The 21,441-nt window shown below is 43.5% G+C and overlaps 1 protein-coding gene across 9 annotated transcripts in view; it reads right to left on the bottom strand.

The window, feature by feature from the left end:
- herc1 (HECT and RLD domain containing E3 ubiquitin protein ligase family member 1) overlaps positions 1-21,441 on the bottom strand; it is a 221,413-nt gene that overhangs the window by 13,987 nt on the left and 185,985 nt on the right. For 6 of the 9 annotated variants that reach the window (XM_069902884.1, XM_069902887.1, XM_069902886.1 and 3 more), the window contains exons 60-75: positions 19,420-19,593; positions 19,043-19,336; positions 17,711-17,890; positions 17,050-17,115; positions 16,366-16,491; positions 14,614-14,752; positions 14,329-14,510; positions 13,044-13,199; positions 11,200-11,322; positions 10,891-10,993; positions 7,801-7,970; positions 5,080-5,218; positions 2,420-2,589; positions 2,158-2,327; positions 1,879-2,044; positions 1,394-1,470 (exon numbers count right to left, since the gene is read on the bottom strand). In XM_069902884.1, the coding sequence (XP_069758985.1) occupies positions 1,394-1,470; positions 1,879-2,044; positions 2,158-2,327; positions 2,420-2,589; positions 5,080-5,218; positions 7,801-7,970; positions 10,891-10,993; positions 11,200-11,322; positions 13,044-13,199; positions 14,329-14,510; positions 14,614-14,752; positions 16,366-16,491; positions 17,050-17,115; positions 17,711-17,890; positions 19,043-19,336; positions 19,420-19,593 (2,435 nt within the window). The remainder of the gene's footprint in view (positions 1-1,393; positions 1,471-1,878; positions 2,045-2,157; positions 2,328-2,419; positions 2,590-5,079; positions 5,219-7,800; positions 7,971-10,890; positions 10,994-11,199; positions 11,323-13,043; positions 13,200-14,328; positions 14,511-14,613; positions 14,753-16,365; positions 16,492-17,049; positions 17,116-17,710; positions 17,891-19,042; positions 19,337-19,419; positions 19,594-21,441) is intronic. The other 3 variants (XM_069902890.1, XM_069902892.1, XM_069902891.1) reach the window with 2 other exon arrangements.

Raw genomic sequence — 21,441 nt, 5'->3', positions numbered from 1 at the left:
GGACAAGCTGGCAAGCTGATGGAAAACCCCATTTGGAAGACTGGTTGTGAGTGCTTAGTTCAGCCTGGTCAAAGCCCTTGTGGTTCATGCAAGAGGAGAGGACTGGCTGCCTAATGTTTCACTTGGAATAAGCGAAACAAAAAGGAACTCTGTGTGACCTTAAAGAAAGAGGTGATCACCTGGAGAACCCTGAAGGGGCAAGTTTCATCAGCAAGATACTGGAGTGGCTGATGGAAGTAAATCAGTTGTGGATGTCCTGGAACAACAAATCTCTCTATGAAAGCCGACAAGAACCTTCCTGAGTGGTAACCATTTACCTTTCAAGCATCAAAGCCTGGTGAACCTTGTAAATGTTAAAATTCTGTGCACAGTATAAGAATTGCCTGCAATCAGTGAACTTGGAGGAATGAGAAGTGAGATTGGACGGTGAATCAAAGAACTTTTCTGAACTCACACACACATTACACACGTGCGCTTACAATTAGAAGGGGGTTAAGTTAGTGATAAGTTAAAGTGTGATTCTATTTTCACGTTTAAAGATAATTAAAAGCAACTTTTGTTTAAGTAACCATTTGTCAGTGAATATCTATTACTGCTGGGCTTTGGAGTCCTCTGGGCTCATCAACATAGGTCGGAAAAAGCACGAGGCCCTGGCAGGAAGATGAAAGGCAGGACATCATAAACTCAAGACTACTGCCTGTGCCACGCACTAGTGAAGGCAAGTTGAAGATGAAATAGTGATGATTGCGTGGGTACATAATTGGTCCAGGGAACAATGTTTCAGATTTTGGCATCATTGGGATTTTTTTCTGGGGAAGATGCAATCTTCCCTGACACAAGGATGTGTTACACCTGAACGGGAAGGGGAACAATATCCTGGAAGAGACGTTTGCTAGAACTGATGGGGAGGGTTTAAACTAGCAGGGGGGTGGCAACCAGAATGACAGGGCAGATGGCAGAAAGATTGATGCGTTGTGTAGTGAGATTGTGAGGAATGGCAGGCAGTGCAAAGAGATCAGTTGGAAGGATTGAAATGAGTTTATTTCAATGCAAGAAGAATAAGGGAGATGAACTTAGAGCATGGATCAGTACATGAAATTACAATGTGGCCTTTTCAAAGACTTGGCTGGTGCAAGGGAAGGATTGGTTTGTGCAAGGGATGGATTGGCTGGTGCAAGGGAAGGATTGGCTGGTGCAAGGGATGGATTGGCTGGTGCAAGGGATGGATTGGCTGGTGCAAGGGATGGATTGGCTGGCGCAGGTACTGGGCTTTAGGCATTTCAAAAGGGATAGGAAGGGAGGTAAAAGAGGGGCGGGGAGGGAGTAGCATTACTAATCAGGGATCGCATCATGGCTAATTAAATTTTCACTCGAATGATGTAATAATTCTTACCTGTCTCTATTATAGCCCACTTCAGCTGTGACATTTGGAGTCGGGATGAGCAAGTCTACAATCCCCATTTCAAGCTCCTGTTTAAAGCGAAAAGTGTCTTTTATAAAATCAAAAGTTGATTATAAACATATAAATCTGAATGAAGAACTTTGTAATTAACAATAAACTAAAACTCAATTCAAGCTCTTCACCAAAATAAAAGTTATTATCGAAGAAATTGTTTTGTGGTCCAAATGCATTTTCTCATTTAATTCATTCCAACAGAAACTTTGACAAGAATAGAAATATTTCACAGTTTTAAGATCTTCTAAGAAGTCATTAGGGGCGTAGACCAGTGGTTTTCAAACTTTTTCTTTTCACTCACACACTACTTTAAGTATTCCCTATGCCGTCGGTGCTCTGTGATTAGTAAGGGATTGCGTAAGGTGGTATTTGAGTGGGGAGAACAGTTGGAAAACTACTGGCGTCGACGAAACAAACCTTACCTGACATATCTCTGTGATCGTGTCGTCAAATACCCCACCGGCATCATCAGCACCTTCTCCCACCAGTTTCACCTTCCAAGCCCGAGAAGGTAATCGCAGGTCTGAAGCATTGAGCTTAACCACTTGTCTCGCAATCTGTACAAAGATGGGCTTGCACTTCCGACCTCTAGGAAGAGAAGCAACACTTGCGGTGAAATATTGATTAAGGAACACCTTTCCTTATATTGAACAAAAGAAAAGTTAAACGAAGAAAGATCAGATTGTTGGCTAGCAACACACCTGGTAGATATCCTTTTCACAGTGATCTGGGGCCCATAATTTTTGCCTTGGACCATCGTTTTTCCTATGGACCGTACCATAGGAAGAGTATAAACTCTCGGTGCAAGTAAAGGTCTTAGTTGACCTTGGACTATTCCCCACGTTCCAGCATTATAGTGAGATGTACTGTTCTGTAATCACAGCATTACAGCATTAAAAGTGCAACGTTTTTATCGAAGATTGATTGTTAAGTGCTAGCTTTCCTGTTTCAAGCATGGATTACCTGATTGTTGGGGCTAAGATTGAGTAATCTCCATGACGAGTACATGAGGTCTGAGAACTGGTACAGCAATCGTAGTCTTGCCCTGATGGTCTCAATATTTATTTCCCTCAAGGAACTGAACTGCGGGGGAACGGAGTCCGGCAAACCTAACTGCAGAGGCACAGATACACCTATCGAAACGAGTAACAGATTTTCACATCAGACGCACAATCAAAAACCTTTTAAGATTGCAGTCATCCAAGTTCTCCCTCAAGTTTAGATGAAGCGTTACACTTTGCCGCCAAAATTCGGACAAACATTATCACAATAAAAACTTCACCATTTCCACTGATATCTAGGCTGGTGCTGTGGTGGGAGTAACGCTACCAGAATCCATGACACTGATGTGGGTGATATTAACTGGGTGGTGGAGGCAATAGTGTGATTTCTCCTTCAACAGATTCAGTGTAATCACTCCTGGTAAGGTCAACCAAGGTTTTCCCTTTACCTGTGTAGCAGTCATCACATTTTGAGAATGTTTCAAGGTGTCGTACGATACCAGATTTGTTGGAATTCCATCAGACGGTGAAAATGGCGGCACAGTCGGAGCTGCCGTAATGGCAATGCTACCGATGGTGCAGACCTAGTAGGGCAGGGACACAGCGCTGCTCCAAGGGTTCAACCACCCAGTCCTAATGTGTAATCCACACAGGCTTTAAACAGCCTGTTAAAGGAGCTAATGGTTATGTAAAATCCAAGCTCAAGATGTCTGTGCTTGGCAGCAGCCTCGAGGGGTTGTAGATTCCGGGGAGCAGTGGACAGGCGCGAGACACCAAAAACGGGGGGAACACACCCACTGAGGAGAATAGGATGCCAACCACGTCAGCGGTGCAGTGAGGGGCTCAGCAGCTGGGTGACCCCACACAGGGGGTTGGCGACTTGTGGTCAGGTGGAACCGCATGGGCTGAAGAATGGCTCGTGAGAACCAGGACCCAGAACCAGAATTCGAGAGGCTGCTGACAGCAGGAAGGGCCTCCAAAGGGCCTTGGGCGGCAAAGGCTTCCTGATCACGTCTGAGCTCAGATTGCTGATGGAGTCTGTACGGCTGCAGGAGTACAGTCAGAGTCTCTGAAGGGTCTCTCTTTTGCTTCTCCTTCTCTCATACAGTCAGGGGCACTGGGCGACACTAATAGTGAATCTTTGTCTGCTTTACGGCAGGCGGAGGGCAATTTTGTGAGATATTACATGTTCTGTACTATCACATGACAATAAAAGTATCTTGGAGATTCGAACTTCAATTCGACTTTTGATCACTGTTCCACCACTAAATGAGACAGAAATGTACACCCGTCAGATCATCCATGCAAAACCCAGCGATGGACTTTTCCACGTCAATTATCTGGGCAAATGGATGTGGTAACATGTAACGATTCTTCCTCAATTGCATGAAAATAAAAGCGTGTCACAATCCTTAATCCCTACAATTTTTGATCAACAGTTGCTAATTTACAAACCAACTACTTGGACACCAAGTACAGATGACACCAAGACAGATGGAGGAGCAGGAAGTGTTGAAGAAATGGAAAGGTTGCAGAGAGACTTGGACAGTTTAGGAGAGCGGGTAAAGAAAAGGCAGATGAGATCCAATGTTGAGAAATGTATGGTTGTACATTTTGGAAAAAGAAATAAACAGGCAGGTTATTATTTAGATGGGGAGAAAATTCAAAATTCGGAAGTACATAGGGACTTGGAAGTCTTCGTGCAGAATACCCTAAAAGTTAACCACCAGGTTGGATCAGTTGTAGAGAAAGTGAATGCTATATGTTGACGTTCATTTCAAGGGGAATAGTGTGTAAGGGTAAAGAGTTGATGAGGCTCTATGGGGCACTGGTGAGACCTTATTTGGAGTAACTGTCTGCAGTTTTGGGCCCCTTGTCTTAGAAGGAATGTACTGATGTCGGAGAGAGTTCAGAGAAGATCGACCAGGATGATTCCTGGAATGCAAGGGCTAACATATGAGGAACGTTTAGTGGCTCTTGGACTGTATTCATTGGAGTCTAGAAGAATGAGAGAAGGGATCTCAGAAACATTTAAAATGCTAAAAGGCTTGTACAGAGTCGATGTGAATAAGATATTTCCATTGGTGGGTGAATCCAGGACAAGAGGGCATAGTCTTAGAATTAGCGGGTACCCACTTAAACCAGAGAGGAGGATAAATTTCTTTAGCCAAAGGGTCGTAGATTTGTGGAATTCGTTGCCAAAATGGAGGCCCGATCACTTGGGGAGTTTAAGGAGATTGATTGGTATCTAATTAGTCAGGGTATCGAGGGATATGGGGAAAAGGCCGGGAAATGGAACTAGATGTGAGAATGAGTTACCTCATGTTGGAGTGGCGGACAAGACTCAACGGGCTGAATGGCGATAATCTTGCGATTATGATATTTTAACTACCATGCCTACACTGAACTTTATAACAGCAGTTCATTTTTTTGAACATTAATTTAAGAAGGTACATTTCTGAGAATTATACTTAAAACAGATCATTTACATTGACAAATAGCAAAACTCTACTTGTTCAAGATTTGATCATCATTTTGAAGGCATTTTTAGTGACTGAAAACTCAACAGTTATTGAAGTAGACGGCGCAGCTACTGGTGAAATGGGGTTGCAGTAGGCTCACCTGGTGCTCTCGGTGGAACCGGAGGAGCTGTCCACGACACACTGTGGCAGCGACCTGCTGAAATCTGCCGAATGCCCTTGCTCTGGAGGGCTGTGATTAGAGTTGGCTCTCTTACATGATTGGTGTGTCCCAGACCCAGCTTAAATAGGGAGCAAAAGAACAGAGAGGGTAGAACTGGGGATGAGGCACAGTCAAAAAGTGACAAACTGTTTCTATACGGAATACACTTCTCCAAACCCAGCAGCACCCAAGTATCTGAATACCGTCTTAGAGACAAGAAGCTACTTCTAGAAAGCATTTAGATTTAAACTGATTATATTGACAGGAAGAGAAATAAGAATATCTTTTCAAGTGTTTTTTTTTTAAGACATGCATAACAGGCCCACGAGCCTGTGCCGCCCATTTAACCTACAACCTGTTGAAGGGTGGGTGGAAACCAGGCCCCCAGGGAAAACCCACGCAGACACAGAGAGAACGTACAAACTCCTTACAGACAGCGCGGGATTCGAAACCAAGTCCCCATCACCGGGGTAGTTAAGGTGTTGCACTAACCGCCACGCCAACCGTGCCGCCCTCGTGATCTCGCAGTTGCACAGTTTTAAATTGGATGAGTTTCAAAATTAGCACAACTTTTCCCATCATTTTGTTATTAGATTTTAAATGTAGACATACAGCACAGTAACAGGCCCTTTCAGCCCTCGAGCCCATGCCCCCAATTGACCTACAACCCCCAGACATTTTGAAGGGTGGGAGGAAGCTGGAACACCCAGAGGAAACCCACACAGAATCAGGGAGAACGTACAAACCCCTTACACACAGCACCGGATTCAAACCCCACTTGTTGGCGCTGTACCAGTCATGCGCTAACCGTGTCACTCACTGATAACCATGTTATCGTTCGTCTATATTAATTGTGCAAAATATTCAAGAAACAGTGTCGGATGTCAGTGACATCTGGTGAGAGGACAGTAAACATTTCTCGAGCGACTATGCTCCTAGGGAGCTTTGCAGTCAGCTAAAGTAGACCTTTAAGAAGGGTTCAGGCCCGGAATGACAGTTTGATATCTTTACCTTCTATGAATGCTGCAAGACCTGCTCAGTTTCTCCAGCATTTCTGTGTCTTTACTTCCAACGGTTGATGCCCAGTGAGAATAAAAGGGGGAAAACTAGGATTTTTAAGAGACAATAGTCTTTAAAAAATATTGATTTCCTATAGGGGGAGCAAATTGAAGTTCTTGGGAGCCACTGTCACGGAGGATCTTTCTTAGACCGAACACATCAATGGCATCATGAAGAAAGCACGTCAGTGCCTCTACTTCCTCAGGAGTTTGCAGAGGTTTGGGATGAAACCCTGGCAAATTTCTACAAAGGTGTGGTTGAAATTGCACTGACTGACTGCATCACAGTCAGATATGGGAACACAATTACCCCCGAGCGTAAAGCCCTCCAAAAAGTAGTGGACACAGACCAGAACATCGCAGGCAAAACCCTCCCCACTATTGAGTACATCTGCAGGGAACACTGCCGTCGGAGAGCAGCAGCGATCATCAAGGACCCTCACCACCCAGCACACGCTCTGTTCTCACTGCTGCCATCAGGAAAGAGGTATCGGTGCCACAAGACTCGCACCACCAGGTTCAGGAACAGCTGCTCCCCCTCCACCATCAGACTCCTCATCGACAAACTCAATCAGGGACTTGTTCAAGGACTCTGACTTGTGCACTTTATTGTTTTTCTTTTTGCTCTCTCTATTTCACTGTTTGTTTACAATTCGTTATCTGTTTCCAGTTCTTTGTTTACATGTTTACACTGTGTACAGTCTTTTATGTATTACTAATAAGTGGTAATTCTGCTGTGCCCACAGGAAAATGAATCTCAGGGTTGTATGTGATGTCATGTACGTACTCTAGACAATAAATCTGCAATCTGAGCCTTCTCAATAACAGACCAAAAACCGCTTCAATCAGGTCTGCAAGGAGCTCTGGTTGCATGAGATCATTGTCTGTCTTGATGCAGTATACCAAGCTGCCAGCAGATTCCCTGGCGAGAGGCAACAGAAGCCTCAGGAGAGCCCTCATCTCCCAGCCACATTCACTGACACTAACGTTCTTGATAGGAAGTGGAAGAGGTCTAGGCTTTTAGATTAATGGCTTCCAAGTATCATCCTGTCGCCTGCTCTGACTGAAGACCTGAATCTTCTAGCACAATCTTAGAAAGTAGTCAGGGCAAACTCCAAAATATCCAGCTCAAAACTGGATGTAGCAGTTAGCGCGACGCTGTTACCGCGCCAGCCATCGGGACCTGGGTTTGAATTCCACTCTGTCTGCAAGGAGTTTGTTCGTTCTGCGTGGGTTTGCTCCAGTTTCCTCCCACCATTCAAAACCTATAGCGGGTTGCAGGTCATGGGCCGAAAGGGCCTGTTACCATGCTACGTATCTACATTTTAAACAAATTTAAAAGCCAACACCCTGCCGTGTGACAGGTCGTCGTTACAATTTTATTATTCACAATTAGTTTTATTCCCAGTTTTATTTTGAAAGGATTTATATTGACTGAGCATGGTTTCAATAAGAGCATCTCTAGGGGAAAATCTCCAGTCTTTGTTGATGTAAAATTTTGAACCAGTGTTCTCCAATTTTGCATCCACAATCAATTTCAAACAACCTTCTTGCATTTACGTTAAGGATATGATAAAAATCCAAAATTGTTCAAATGACTTACCTGCCCTTCTGAGTTGCTGCCCCAGCCGTAAACATCTCCCGCAGAGGAAAGACCCAGTGTGTGCTCAGCACCCACAACTATGTCCTCAATAAACACTCCACTGAGAGCAGGTATAAGCTGAGGTCTGTTATGGTTGCGGGCACGGCCCTCAGGCAAGCCTATCAGACGGTCTGGTTGGACAGAGGAAGGCTCATCAGATCACTGAGATGACAGATTTAAATTTCGCATTTGAATGCACGAGTGGACAAATTTATTAAAATATGGCAGAGATTATTCTCGAGTCGTCAGGCTTCTACAATTTTACAAAGGTCTAGAAATGTAACATCTTCTCTCACCAGCATAAATAACCCAGCCCACTCATCTAAAATTAAGAATAAGTGTACGCAATCTCTCTGAGCTCCAGGCCAGACCTCGACTGTGTCACACCAGACGGATAATGTGTGACACCGGAACCTGACACTTCATCAGGTTCTCGGGAGACCTCAACCTACATTCCACTCACCACAGATCTTCAAATAGAACATCAATAGAAAATGCAGGAAATACAAAACCACGAGGGGCAGAGATAAATAGTCACAGACTCCCCTGGCCTGTGGAAAACGACCAAAAGTAGAGGACATAGATTTAAGTTGAGAGGGGACAGAATTATAAGTGGATCTGAATGGGATAACCTTTCTACACTGAGAGTGGTGTGTGGATGGAACGAGCTGCCAGAGGAAGCGACGAAGGCAAGTACAAATGCAACAATTTGGACGAGGACATCGAGAGGAAAGGGTTGGGCATGGGTCAAGTTAAGGGAAATGGAACTAGATCACGTGGGCATTTTGGATTGCGTAGTCAAGTTGGACTGAATGGTCTGATTCCAGCCATTCTCAATTTTTCTTTGGCTATGCTCCCCCCACCCCCTTAGACCTCTGCTCAAAGATTATGGACCTCCTCCCCTTGTGAAGCAATCATTTAGTTGATTTCTTCTGTACTTCTCTCTGATGGACTACATTAAAACTATTTTATGATTTCAGTCCATGGCCTCCTTTGCTTTGGCCCCCAGGGATGGCTGCATGACTCCCAATGAGAACAGCTGCTGGACCATCTCCTTGGCTCTACTCACCACTTCAGGTAGCATGTAGACAGAAGCAGATTTTTTAAATATTAGCTCACTGGATCTGGCAAGGTCAAGATTTATAACCCATCCCTTAAACTATGTGACATGCTGATGCACGTCAGAGATTAGCAGTGAGACAACTAATGAGCTGGTGTCACATGCAGACCCTACCAAGCAAACACAGCAGATTAGTTTAGCCATTAGTGCAATGCTGCGACAGAGCCAGGGGTTCAACTCCTGTGCTGTCTATAAGGGGATTGTACGATCTCCCCGTGTCTGTGTGGGTTTCCTCCTGTTTCTGCCCACCTTTCAAAATGTACTGGGGTTGTAGGCCCATTGGGGTATTTAGGTGGCACGGGTTCGTGTCTAAATTAAAAATTAACAATACCATTTCCTACCCCTATCACATTAGTCAACCAGGTAGGTTTTTAAAGTAAAAAAGCTGGTAATTTCATGGTCAATACTAAGACGACCACCCATTTCTAAAACTTCTGATTATTTAGTTAATTCAGTTGCTCAATTGGGGGCTTGAACTCATATCCTGGATTATTATAGCAGGTCTCTGGATTACCAATTTTATTACATTCTCTCCTACAGCCACTAACTTGAAACAATACTTTAGAGACGCTGCCTAACTGCTAAACATTTCCTGCATTTTCTGTTTTTAATTTCAGAATGCAAGCCTCTGCAGTTTTGTCACCTTCGCTTCATTCCGAACCACCAGCCCATTAAGCCCATAATATCTCTTTGGTTAACAAACAAATCCTGTTCTTAGTGTTTGTTTGAAACAACCTCCATGATTTGTTATGCCACCTTTAAAATTTGGATACAAATACCTTGGGCTCTGTTCATAGGGTCTAGGACAGTTTGGTGCTGGACATTTTGATGTTAACAGGTGGATTTCACCGCTGGGAGACGGGAGGGTGGAGATGTTACCGTAGGGAGACGGGAGTTAGAGTTAACCCTAACTAAATTAACAATTTTATATTCATTATATTTAAATGCCATGTCCGTTGCCAAAATATCCAGTGCCAAACTGTGGACACCAAAATGTCTGAAGGGCTACAAAAGTCTTGATTTTTTTTCCGCAAATTGCAAGCTCCAAAATGTACGGTGCCAAACCGCGGACGCCAAAATGTTCATGGAGTCCCATGTCATTATTTCATACTGACTCAATTACGCTTGTATTTCTTTGTCTGTTATTACCTTCCTGTTTAGGGTGGCACAGTCGGCACAACGCCTTTACAGCACCAGTGATTGGGACCTGGGTTCAAATCTCGCATTGTCTGTAAGGCGTTTGTACGTTCTCCCCGTGTCGCATGGGTTTTCTTTGGGGGGGGCTTTTGGTTTCCTCCCACCTTTTGAAACGTACTGGAGGTGTAGGTTAATGGGGTGTAAATTGGGCGGCACGGACTCGTGGGCCGAAATGGCCTGTTACTGTGTGTATGTGTAAATGAAAAAATTTAAGTGAGTGGCCTCTTATCCCAGTTTTAAATGACTAGTGCTTTATCTTATGTAATTGTCCTCAAGTTAAAGACTCACTTAGGAACTTCTACCCCGTCAAGCCCCTTTGGGATCTTGTATGTCTGGGTAATGTCACCCCTCATTCTTCTAAACTCCAATGGATACAAGTCCAAACTAGTCTCGACTGGAAGGACAACCTTCTCACCCCAGGAATTAGCCTGGTAAATATTCTTTGTACAGCATCTTTTTTTTTTTTTAAAAGGACCAAAACTATACACAGTATTCCAAGTATGACCTCACCAAATACTTGCAATATTGCAACAAAATCTTCCCAATTTTAAACTCATATCCTTGGACACTTAACCTTGGAGGATGTTACTGTAGGGTGTTACCGTTGTGACGGGTCACTCATACATCAAGCCATCAAACATAGAAGTGTTTCTGCAATCAACTGCAAAAAGAACTCAATTGTTTGGTACATTTTAAAATGAATTCATTAAAAAAAACCTCGATAGTGGTCTTACCTTGGCCAAAGGTATACACGTGGCCATCTTTTGTCAAGGCCACAGAAAACTGGGTGCCACAAGCAACCTTCTTGATTCCTACTCCGCACAAAACATCTACTTTCTGCAAAAAGAAAAAAAAAATTAAAACTTTTGCGGCAGGAAAAGTCAACAAGAAAGTTGAATTATATGCTTAATTACTTACAAACATTATTTTCCACAAATATAACGAGGCAAATTGACTAACCCCTTAAATACTTTTTAATTCAATGAAGCATCTGGGAGAGAAAAATATGCTATGAAAACAGCCCAAAATTTGGTAAACTCTACCTGAGGGGAAGACTTGGCCGTTGAGTTGCCAAGACCAAGCTTTCCGTAATCTCCATCACCAAAAGCCCAAACCATCATGCCATCGGCAGAGATGGCTAACGTGTGATTTAAGCCACATGCAACCTGGGGGGAAAAAAATCCAGCACTTTGAAGGGAGTGAGAATCACCTGCTACAAATAACAATCTCACACAGGTTAGAAATGATTGCAGATCCAAAATCAAAATACAGTAAAACCCCTGTTTGTCCAGAGTTCAAGCAAGGAGTAGCCTCAAGCAACCAGAAAAAAAAAGAATTGTGGAAGATAAATAGGCAAAAACGCGCACGTTTTAAATTGGGATCATGCCGTTAGTTCGCCAGTCTCAAGCAACTGGAAAACTCACTTATCCAGCATCTACCAACCCCCATAGATGCCAGATTACCAGAAGGTTTACTGTATGGCAAATGCTGGAAGTATGAAAACAGAAAATGCTGTAAATGCTCAGGATAGGCAGCTTTTGTGCAGAGTTCACAGGGTGAGAGTCGTATGGTGCAGAGTCAAGCCCGCCAAATCCATGCTGACCACTGGGCACATCTATACTAAAGTCTGCATAAGCTGGATTGCAGTGGAAACCTCAGCAGGATTTATAGCTATAAATTCACATCTATAGGGAGTAAAGGGCAACCAATATTAAGGCCCAGAGGCTCTCTGTAACGATATGGGGGGAAAAGACGTCTGTGCCTTGACAGTTCCAATGCTTGTCAGGAAGCTTCTTAACTGTTGAGAGAGCATCTGACTCCATCACCTCCTTACTCAGTCTATTCTAGATGCCAACCAAATACATTCCCCTCCAATCCCCTCTAGAGCTCCCTCCTCACTTTCTTGTATGAGACCCCTCACCACGATTCAATCTCCTCTCCTCATAATTTTGTATACCCCTATCAGCCACTCCTCAGCTTCCACTGCACCACAGAAAATAAGCCCAACCTATCCAAATCTCTCTCTCTAGAACCAAAATGTTCCGATCCAGGCAACATCCTGGTCAACCTTCTCTGCACCTTTTCCAGCACAACGTCCCAGTTCTTAGATTTGATTCCATGGCTGATTAAGGCAAGCATCCCACATCACCACCCTCAGTAAACCTTCAGAGGTTTACGGACCAAGGTTTCTCTGCTCAGCAATACTTCCCAAGGCCTGACCACTGACTGTGTGCGTCCATCCCAAAATGCATCACGTGTTAAGATATACTGGTTTTGGAAGAGATGCAGAGATTCACCGGGCTGCTTCCAGAGATTAGGAGGGTTTGCCTCTGAGGAGAGATTGAGTTAGTTTTTTTTCCCCATAGTAGGGATCCAAGGTTTTTGTGGAAAAGCTAGGCAAAACCTCCTCCAACCCCCTGAACTTTCAGCCATGATCTCAGTTGAGTGGCAGAGTAGGCTTGGCGATCAAATGGCCAACTCCTGCTCTCATTTCTTACGGTGTAGTCCCAAGACTCAAATAAGGGGCCCATATTCTTTGAGTTTCCAACATAATCATGGTTAAAAGAACAACGAAGACCTATGTGAATTAAATAATGCAGAGAAAATGGACAAATCTTTAAAGGTTTCCCATGACTATATGGGAGAAAAAAGAAAGATATCCTTGCCTTTAATACAGCAAGGAAGTTTTATTAAACACTACTTCACCCTCAACTAGACTACATGATAGCAGACTTTAGCACATCTCGGCCTGTGCAATAAATTTATTAGAATATTACTGGGGAAGAGGTACTTTAATTAAACGGATAGACTGAGTTCGGGCAGAAAATGAGGGATTTCAAAATGATGGAAGGTTTTGATGTGGTAAGCAAGAAATGTAACACAATACCTGTCCAACTTGATAACCCTCCAGTGCCGCTACTCTCTCCGGAAGCTTTTTGTTGGATGTGTTACCCAGTCCCAAACGACCATAGTCACCATTTCCAAAGGTGAACAACTTGCCGTCTGCCGTGACTACTGCGGAATGCTTGAAGCCGCAGGACATCTGTGTGAAACAGAAGCAAATGATGTTGAAAGAGCACAATACTCAAATTAAAAAATAATACCCCGTGGCTGCATGGGCAAGATGATCAGATCATTAGTATGTTTTGGCTTTCGCAGAAATGCTGATAAAGAGAGAAAGGGAGGTTGAGGTGATACAGTGGGGAGAGGGCTTGAGAGGGCTGTGGGGAGTATTTCCTGACTTTGAAGGCAGGGCAAAAACATTTTTGCTATAACCTTACATCGAAGCTGTTGCCACTGGAAGGCGAATCAAAAGTGGCTGAAAGTTCAGGGGGTTGGAGGAGGTTTTGCCAATGGAACACCACACAAGGTCAAGAGGAGATGGCCGAGTTGCCTGGTCCAAAGCGATTGTCACCCGGAAATTAGGTACCTCAACTCCCGCTTGATCAGCATCCCTGGAGGTTATTTGACTCCTGGCGTGGGGTGACTGGGAACGCTGCGTAATTTGAGTCAGCATCATTATGCGATTAAACACGCTAAATCCAATAAAAGTTCATTTCAGGTTTCTCTACACGACGCAGGAAATCTGAAATGATCTTTGTGTTCAGCTTGAAGTTGTCGATCATAATCACCATTTTTTTCAGAAGCAAACCTTTTGAAAAAATTTGCTCTCCAGTATAATTAGAGAAGCAGTGAATAGCATGGAACAAAATAAATCTTAGGCACATTGGTCCCACCCTAACCTTAAAACCACAGTAGCCACACTTCTTGTAGAACATGTTAATATTTGTCAGGGCCAATATTAGATTTCTACTAACGTCATTTGATAATTTGCTGAAGGTCGTGAGGGCGGGTGGAACGGTGTCAGACTGAAGATCAGGCACTTGCTACTAAGTGCTTTTGTATTGATAATTTAAATTTAGACATACAGCGCAGTAACGGGCCCTTTCAGCCCATGCCACCCACTTTATCTACCACCCCCATAGGTCTTGAAGGGCTGGGAAGAAATCAGAGCTCCTGGGGAAACCAGGGCAGATATGGGGAGAGCGCACAAACTCCTTACAGACATCACCGGTTTCGAACCCAGATCGCATTGCGTTGTTAATTAGGCTTGACCGCCACGAAAATCTGGCTTCGATTGGGCCACTAATTGTTCCTGCATACAATCTCACCTGGACAACCTCCTCTCCCTGCAGTGCCTCAATCTGCCGCGGTCTGCGCTGCCGATCACTGTTTCCGTGACCCAGCTTGCCGTAATCACCATCTCCCCAGCTGAAGACTTCCCCACTTTCTGTCAGAGCCATAGAGTGACCGTCTGATCCGCAGGAAGTGACCAACTGTGTTACGACAAAACCTGTTAAGGGCACAAGGATCACATCAGGACAAGCCGAGATATGAACCATTTGAATAATGAACAAGAACATCTGTTTTTAATGATCAGATGTCATTTTGTATACCTTGCAGTGCTGAAATGACGGTTAACACGTGAAGATCATCGGAATTTCCCTGTCCAAGCCGACCATAGCTGCCTTCTCCACACGCCATCACTGTCCCATTAGCCTGGATGACAAAAGTGCAATTCTGCCCACAAATAACCTGAAAAAGTAAACACCAGTAAAATTCCTTGAATACTTTGAACTGCATTTCAACTCGGCTCCAACTCCATCACTACTCCCCTTCTCAAGGAAGCCTGCCCATGCAACTGCACGAGGTGCACCTTATCGCTTCCCAAAGGGTTCTTCTCAGTGAACCAGAGATTCACTTGAATGCACTGCAACTGGTTCCCACGACAATGGGCTCTGCTCTGTTGTGGAGACATCAACCCCGCACTGGACGGCTGCTTCGCACAGCAGCTCCATTCAATTTCCACCAACTCTTCATCCAGTTGGCAACCTGACACGACTGTGGCCTCCTCCACTGTTCCAACAAGGCTCAGTAGCAATTTGAGGAATATTGCTTTGTTTTGCATCTGTTCACATGGTCAATACCAAATTCAATAAATTTAGGAAATTCCATTTTCTCGTTGCATCAGGACCCGGCTGCACCCACACTGCCTGATGTGGAGCATTTTCAGCTGTTCCATGTGTAACAATGGCTGTGATCTTCATTTCACAGCTTTTACATGTCCCTTTGTGTGTTATCATTCCATCTAACTGCCCTCATTAATCTACTAACTGGATGGATCTGTTAACAATACGTTCTCCTTGGCAATCCTGGCTTCAGTCTATCGCAGAGAAAATACAGAACATCTCAGCACACGACAGGCCCTTTGGCCCACGGCGTATATAAACCTACTCAACAATCTTCCTTCTGTTTGATCCATCACTTCGCCACCCTCTGCAACTTAAAACTAATGTTTTCTCACTTCCCTTGTTCTGAGAGAGGGATCTGAGATACAAGCGATGTTTCTCTCTCCGTAGACCCTGTCCAGCCTGCTAAACATTTCCAACAATTATTTTTAAATTTCCATTCTCCAAAGTCTGTTTTCAATTACATTTTATTACCAGTCATTCTCTATTCTGAAATCACAAAAACGTCTTATTACTAACAGAAAAAAAATGGTATTTTTTTTCCCCACGGCCTAAAAGAAAAAAAGATTCAGTAAACCAAAAGACAGCTTTGATTCTAATGAAGAAGCAGAGAGGATGAAACCACAGATCGATGACCATGGTGGCTGACCAGCGAAGGGGGGGGGGGGGGGGGCGGTCAGTGGCTGAGGGACCTTCAAAGGCTGCGAGCGACTTGTGGTCAGGGCACCCGCAAGAGCTGCGGGCTGCTGGAGACTGGCTCAAGGGAACCAGGTCTTGAAACCAGGATGAGGGAGGTTGCTGAGGGAAAGAAGGGCTCCGGTGCTGAAAGCTTCTTGGAGGTTTGGATCTGGAGCTCTGGCGGCTGATGGATCGAGCAGGAGTCGGGTGCCTGCGGGAGCGCTGAAGGCAAATCCACGGACACTCAGTGACTCTGAAGGGACTTTTGCTTCTCTTTCTCTCTTACTGGGTAACACGAATGACGACGCTTTGCCTTATAGCAGGCAGAAGGCAATTTCATGTAATATTTTGTGCTCTTGCATGATAAAGGAATCTTGATTGAAGGTTCAGGAAAGGATCACACAAAAGTACTTTCAAAAATTTTACAACAATCCACAGCTCTAATATTGACTTATTGCATATTAAATTGTAAGCACGATAATTTAAATTCAAAAGTCAAACCTGCTGAGCTTGTGAAAACGAAGGGGCAATAGTTGGTACCATAACATTCCTTCCAGCCTCTGCCAACTGCCCATGACGTCCTGCACCCCACAGGAAGACATCGCATTTTCCACCAAGGTGCCAGTCCTGAAGGGACAGGAGATGAACACAGGACATTACAGCACAGTGTAGTTCCATCGGCCCATGCTGCTGCACCGACCCATATTAAAAAAAAATCAAACCCTCCCTACCTAGTAACCCTCTATATTTCTTTCATCCATGTTTCTGTCTAAGAGTCTCCTATTGTTCCAGTCTCCCCCACCATCGCTGGCAATGTATTCCAGGAACCCACATCTCTAAAAAAAAACCACCTCTGATGTTTCCCCGAAACTTACCTCATCTTTTTCCTTGTACAGATGTCCTTTGATTTTTTTTTTACTCCCGCCCTAGAAAAGGTGCAGACCGTCTATCTTATTTACGCCTCTCATTATCAAGTCACCTCTCACCCTTCTTCCCTCCAAAAAGTCCCAGCTCTGTTAATCTTGCCTCACAAGACATATTTTCTAATTCAGACAACATACTGATAAATCTCCTCTGCACCCTCTCCATAGCTTCCACATCCTTCCTGTAATGAGGTGACCAGCAGTCAGTTTTCAGTGTTCAAATCTCAAGCACAGAACATGTAGATGCTAAACAAGGGATTACCTCTGGTCTGGTTGTTGCCCAGGACATAATTTGTTCATCCATTCCACTGAACCACTTACTATTGTCCTGCAAATGAGAAGAAATGGCAGGATGTGAAACCTATACATGTCCTCTAAAGTATCCACTAAGATTATTTTCATTTTTGAACAATACTGCATTTTTACAACTAATTATAGGGAAAATTTAAATTAAATATAAGCCTTAGACAATTTACAATTTATCATCAAGCAACAAAAACAAATTGGCCGGCACAATGCTGTTACAGCGCCATCGAGAAGGGCTTGAATCTGGCGCTGTCCGTAAGGAGTTTGTAGTACATTCTCCGCATCTGCGTGGGTTTCCTCCCACCTTCCAAGACATGTGGGGATGTACATTAATTGGATGTATTTGGCCAGCATGGGCTCGCTACCATGCTGTACGTCTAAATTTTAAAAATTAAAAAAAAATCTGATACCCAATTAAGTTGGCCTGTTGGGCACGCCCCGAAGCCTTACCACTTGAAGCGCATTACACGGAGAAAGAAGCAAAGATTTGATGTGAAACAAGAAAGTCTGAAGATTCTGTGAATGAAATAAATACACAAAACAGATGGAGGAACTCAGCCAGTCCCATAGCAGAACACAAATATATTCAAAACCAACGTCTCAGGCCTGAGCCATACTTTGAAGAAGGGTCCCAGTCCTGAAACATTCACAGTTTTTCTGTCCACAGATGATGCCTGGCCTGCTGAGTGTTTCCAATATTTCGGATTCCCAGCCTCTGCAGTTTTCATGTAAATGCCTTTGAGAAGACAGTGCCGAGCCACCTTCTGGAACCTGTAGCCTTTCGTGTTCCCACAATTCTGTTGGATAAGACACTCCTGAATTTACTCCAGCAAATGAAGGAGGAAAAGTAACATCGCCACGTCGGGAAGGCCTGCTATCCTCGTTAGTGGTCGAGGTCTTGGGTGTAGAACAGGGGTGGCCAAACTACGGCTCCCAGACCAACTGCGCCCGTTGACCATTTTTAAGTGGCCCGGCGTGAATTTTAAAAATCAAATAGAATATTGCCTGTTGGAAAAAAGCCTCTACCAATGCACTGTATCTAGATTGCACTTCTTAGTCTCAACACTAGATGTCGCTGCCATTTTGAACAACTTCTGTTATTCATCGATGAACATGTTTACCTTAGTTGATTAAAGACGGTGGAACCGAAAAGATGGGAAATAGCAAGGGAGAGCCGAAAATGAACACTTCTTCACAGAAGTCGAGGAGAAGCGTGTTTGTTTTGAGTTGTGAGGAATCTGTTAACTTTAATAGCCTATCTCCAGATTTGCACATTGCATCATAGAGGTGGACACTTGGGCTATGAACTGGATTCACTGAGAGCTGTGGAGGTATGTTGGAGATGGCCCCGTCCCTTTTGTGATTTTTTTTTCTCCTGTTCTTATTTCACACCCTGCTTTTCTGAATTTTAAAAGATTTTTATTGTATTTATTTAAATTTAAGAGCGTCAGATACAGAAATGCCTACTGTTATATGTGAGCTCATCAATAAACTATTGTAATGCCAACAGTTCAGTTGTGAACACAGTTATTTTGATAGAAAATGAATTTTCTGGTCTAAAAACAGCTTTTCTTGCAGCGTAAATGCTGAACTCACTGCTGAGCTTAATATCATTTGGCCCTTGGCTCCTTGCATTTTTCTGTATGTGGCTCACAACCAAAAAGGTTTGGACACCTTGGTGTAGAAGGTTCAGTTATACCAGCCTTTGTAAGGATTGGTGGTACATTCTCGACATGGTGCACGTTACAGATACCATAAATAATCTGTAGGACAAGCATTAAACAGGAAAAGGGAGCAAAAGATAATCCTCTCTTGAACTGTGCCATCTGTTGACCTACCCCAGTTCTATCTTCCTTTCAGCCCATTGTACCTATTCGCACACACATTAAGATACAAGTATTTTTCTCTCTTACAGCCCATACTCAAGATTATTGAGCTGAACATCTTACCATCACATGTGCCAGTTCCTCTTCTGGTACGGGTTCCAGGTCTGGAACAGTGAAACATTCGGGTAACGGTGCTCCCTTTGCTAATGCCTCTGCAGCCTTTACAGTGGTGGAGAAACATTCCAACCAGGACCATTCAGAGGAATTCCCGGTGGCAGGGTCAGACGGGCAACCAGCTTGATGCGGAGGTACTGGCGGATTGCACAAGAGTTGGTCTAGCTGAAGACCCACAGCTAACGAAGCCAAACATTGCATATATGGACTATGGACAAGTTGGTCTCCACATATAACATGAGGCTGAGAGCAAAAACAAATGGCCAAAATTATTGACGTATTTGATATTTTCGGATTACTGGTCCAATCTTGTTGATTTTCATTACCTTTTCATATGCATATTGTTCCTGCAACATGATTGGCAACCGTTCCAGGAAGGTCCTCATGCAAGGTGCCATGTTCAGTCCAATTACTCCTTGCTTTTTCAGTGAATTTCTACACGTTGCTAAAACGTGGTTGTCAGCTATCCAGTCATTCGTGCAGTTTACCACCAACACATCCTAGTCAAAGAAATAGTTATGCACTGTTCATTCAGAAATAACTAAAATTCCCATTTATTCGCAGAGAAATGTCACAAACCACACGCTCTGTTCTCGCTGCTGCCATCAGGGTAGAGGTAAAGGTGCTACAAGACTCGCCCCAGCTGCTATCCCCCCCCCCCTCCCTCCACCATCAGGCCCCTCAACAACAAACTCAATCAGGGACTCATTTAAGGACTCTTGTACTTTATTGATTTTTTTTCTACCTCTGTATTGCACAGTTGGTTTACATTACTTTATTTGTTTACATATGTAGCTTGAGTCAGTTTTTTTTGCGCAGCCAATAAGTGGTCATTCTGCCTTGCCCGCAGGCAAAAGGAATCTCAGGGATGTATGTGGTGTCGTGTCTGTACTTTTGACAATAAATCTGAATCTGACTAAACCCACAAGGCAGTGTGGTGACATGGTTAGTAACTGGGGTTCAAACCCACTGCTGACTGCAAGGAGTTTGTATCTTCTCCCCATGTCTGAGTGGGTTACCTCCCACCCTTCAAAATGTACTGGGGTTGTAGGTTAATTAGAGCATTTGGGCGACACAAGCTGCATGCCTACATTTTAAAAAAATAACCTTGCTCTTTGGCAGACTTTGTACATTTAAACATTTTTTTGTTGTAGTACGCAGGGGCTTGTGACCCTGCTGGCGGGAATCTCGTCAGAAGCCACCACATCTGCCAATCAAGGTTAAGCCCATCCACAGGTGAGCACACACTTGCCATTGACTCTTTTGAAGGAATACACGCCTTGTCACTGCCTTATTTTGGCCCCACTGGCCAACTGGGGGAGGGAGCAACTAGAGAATGAACCCAAGCTCCAGTCCAGGTTGGGTGTAGTAGTAGAGTTTGGGGGCTCCGTGATGTAGATACAGTCTTTTCAGATGAAGACTAGCACGCCACGCTTTGTTTGATTAATGAATCCTCATTTTGTGCAAGGCTTTGTTCATTACCATTTAAGGTGGCACATAGAACAGACGTCCAAACTCAAAACTATCTTGTTTTAAGGCAGATGTCGATCCACAATGTAATAAGTGTAAAATTTTTGAAGCTTCACTGATTCATGTTTTGGGAGTGCCCCAAGTTATGAAAAATTTTGGAAAATATTTTCCAAACTTTGTCATCATTTTTAAGATCAAATAGAACCATGTTCGTTAATTCCCTTGTTTGGATTTTCTCATAAACCAGATCTACCTCAGTCTGCAACCCAAGAGAAAGTATTAGCTTTGATCATGTTGATAGCCAGGCGAGCAATTTTAATGAAATGGAAAGACGACTCTTCATCTACTCTTGCATAATGGTTACATGATGTAACTTCCTATTTAAGTTCGTGGAAAATTAGATACAACATTATAGATAGAAAGTTTCAATTTGACGAGATGTGGGGCCTATTCATAGATTAGTATCTTGAGTGGAAGGATTTATAAAGTCTGGATGCTGCAGATTCTCTGTCTCGTGCATGAAGGTCGCTATTCGATCCAAACTTTGACAATTTTTACGTCAACCTTGATTAGAGGAAGAGGTTCGATTAGATTTAGTTGTTTTTGTTTTCTTTTTCCTCTTTTTCTTTTTTTGAATATAGATGAACTTATCCACATGGGTTTAAATCTGGTTGTCATAGATCATATCATTAAATAAGTTAGAATTTACCCTTTGTTTACATCAAGGATTGTTCAATTTAGTCTTATTTATTTTCTATCCAGAACTATTTTCGAATATCTAATGAGAAAGAGATAGACGGTTAATTACCATATTGACCGAATTTAATGTTTTAAAGAAACATTGTTAAATAGACAAATATGAATAAATTTACATTTCT

Source organism: Narcine bancroftii, chromosome 11, assembly GCF_036971445.1.
Source record: "Narcine bancroftii isolate sNarBan1 chromosome 11, sNarBan1.hap1, whole genome shotgun sequence".
Taxonomy (NCBI): Eukaryota; Metazoa; Chordata; class Chondrichthyes; order Torpediniformes; family Narcinidae; genus Narcine; species Narcine bancroftii.
The sequence above is the reverse complement of the archived record's forward strand: the minus strand, read 5'-3'. Positions and strand labels throughout refer to the sequence as shown.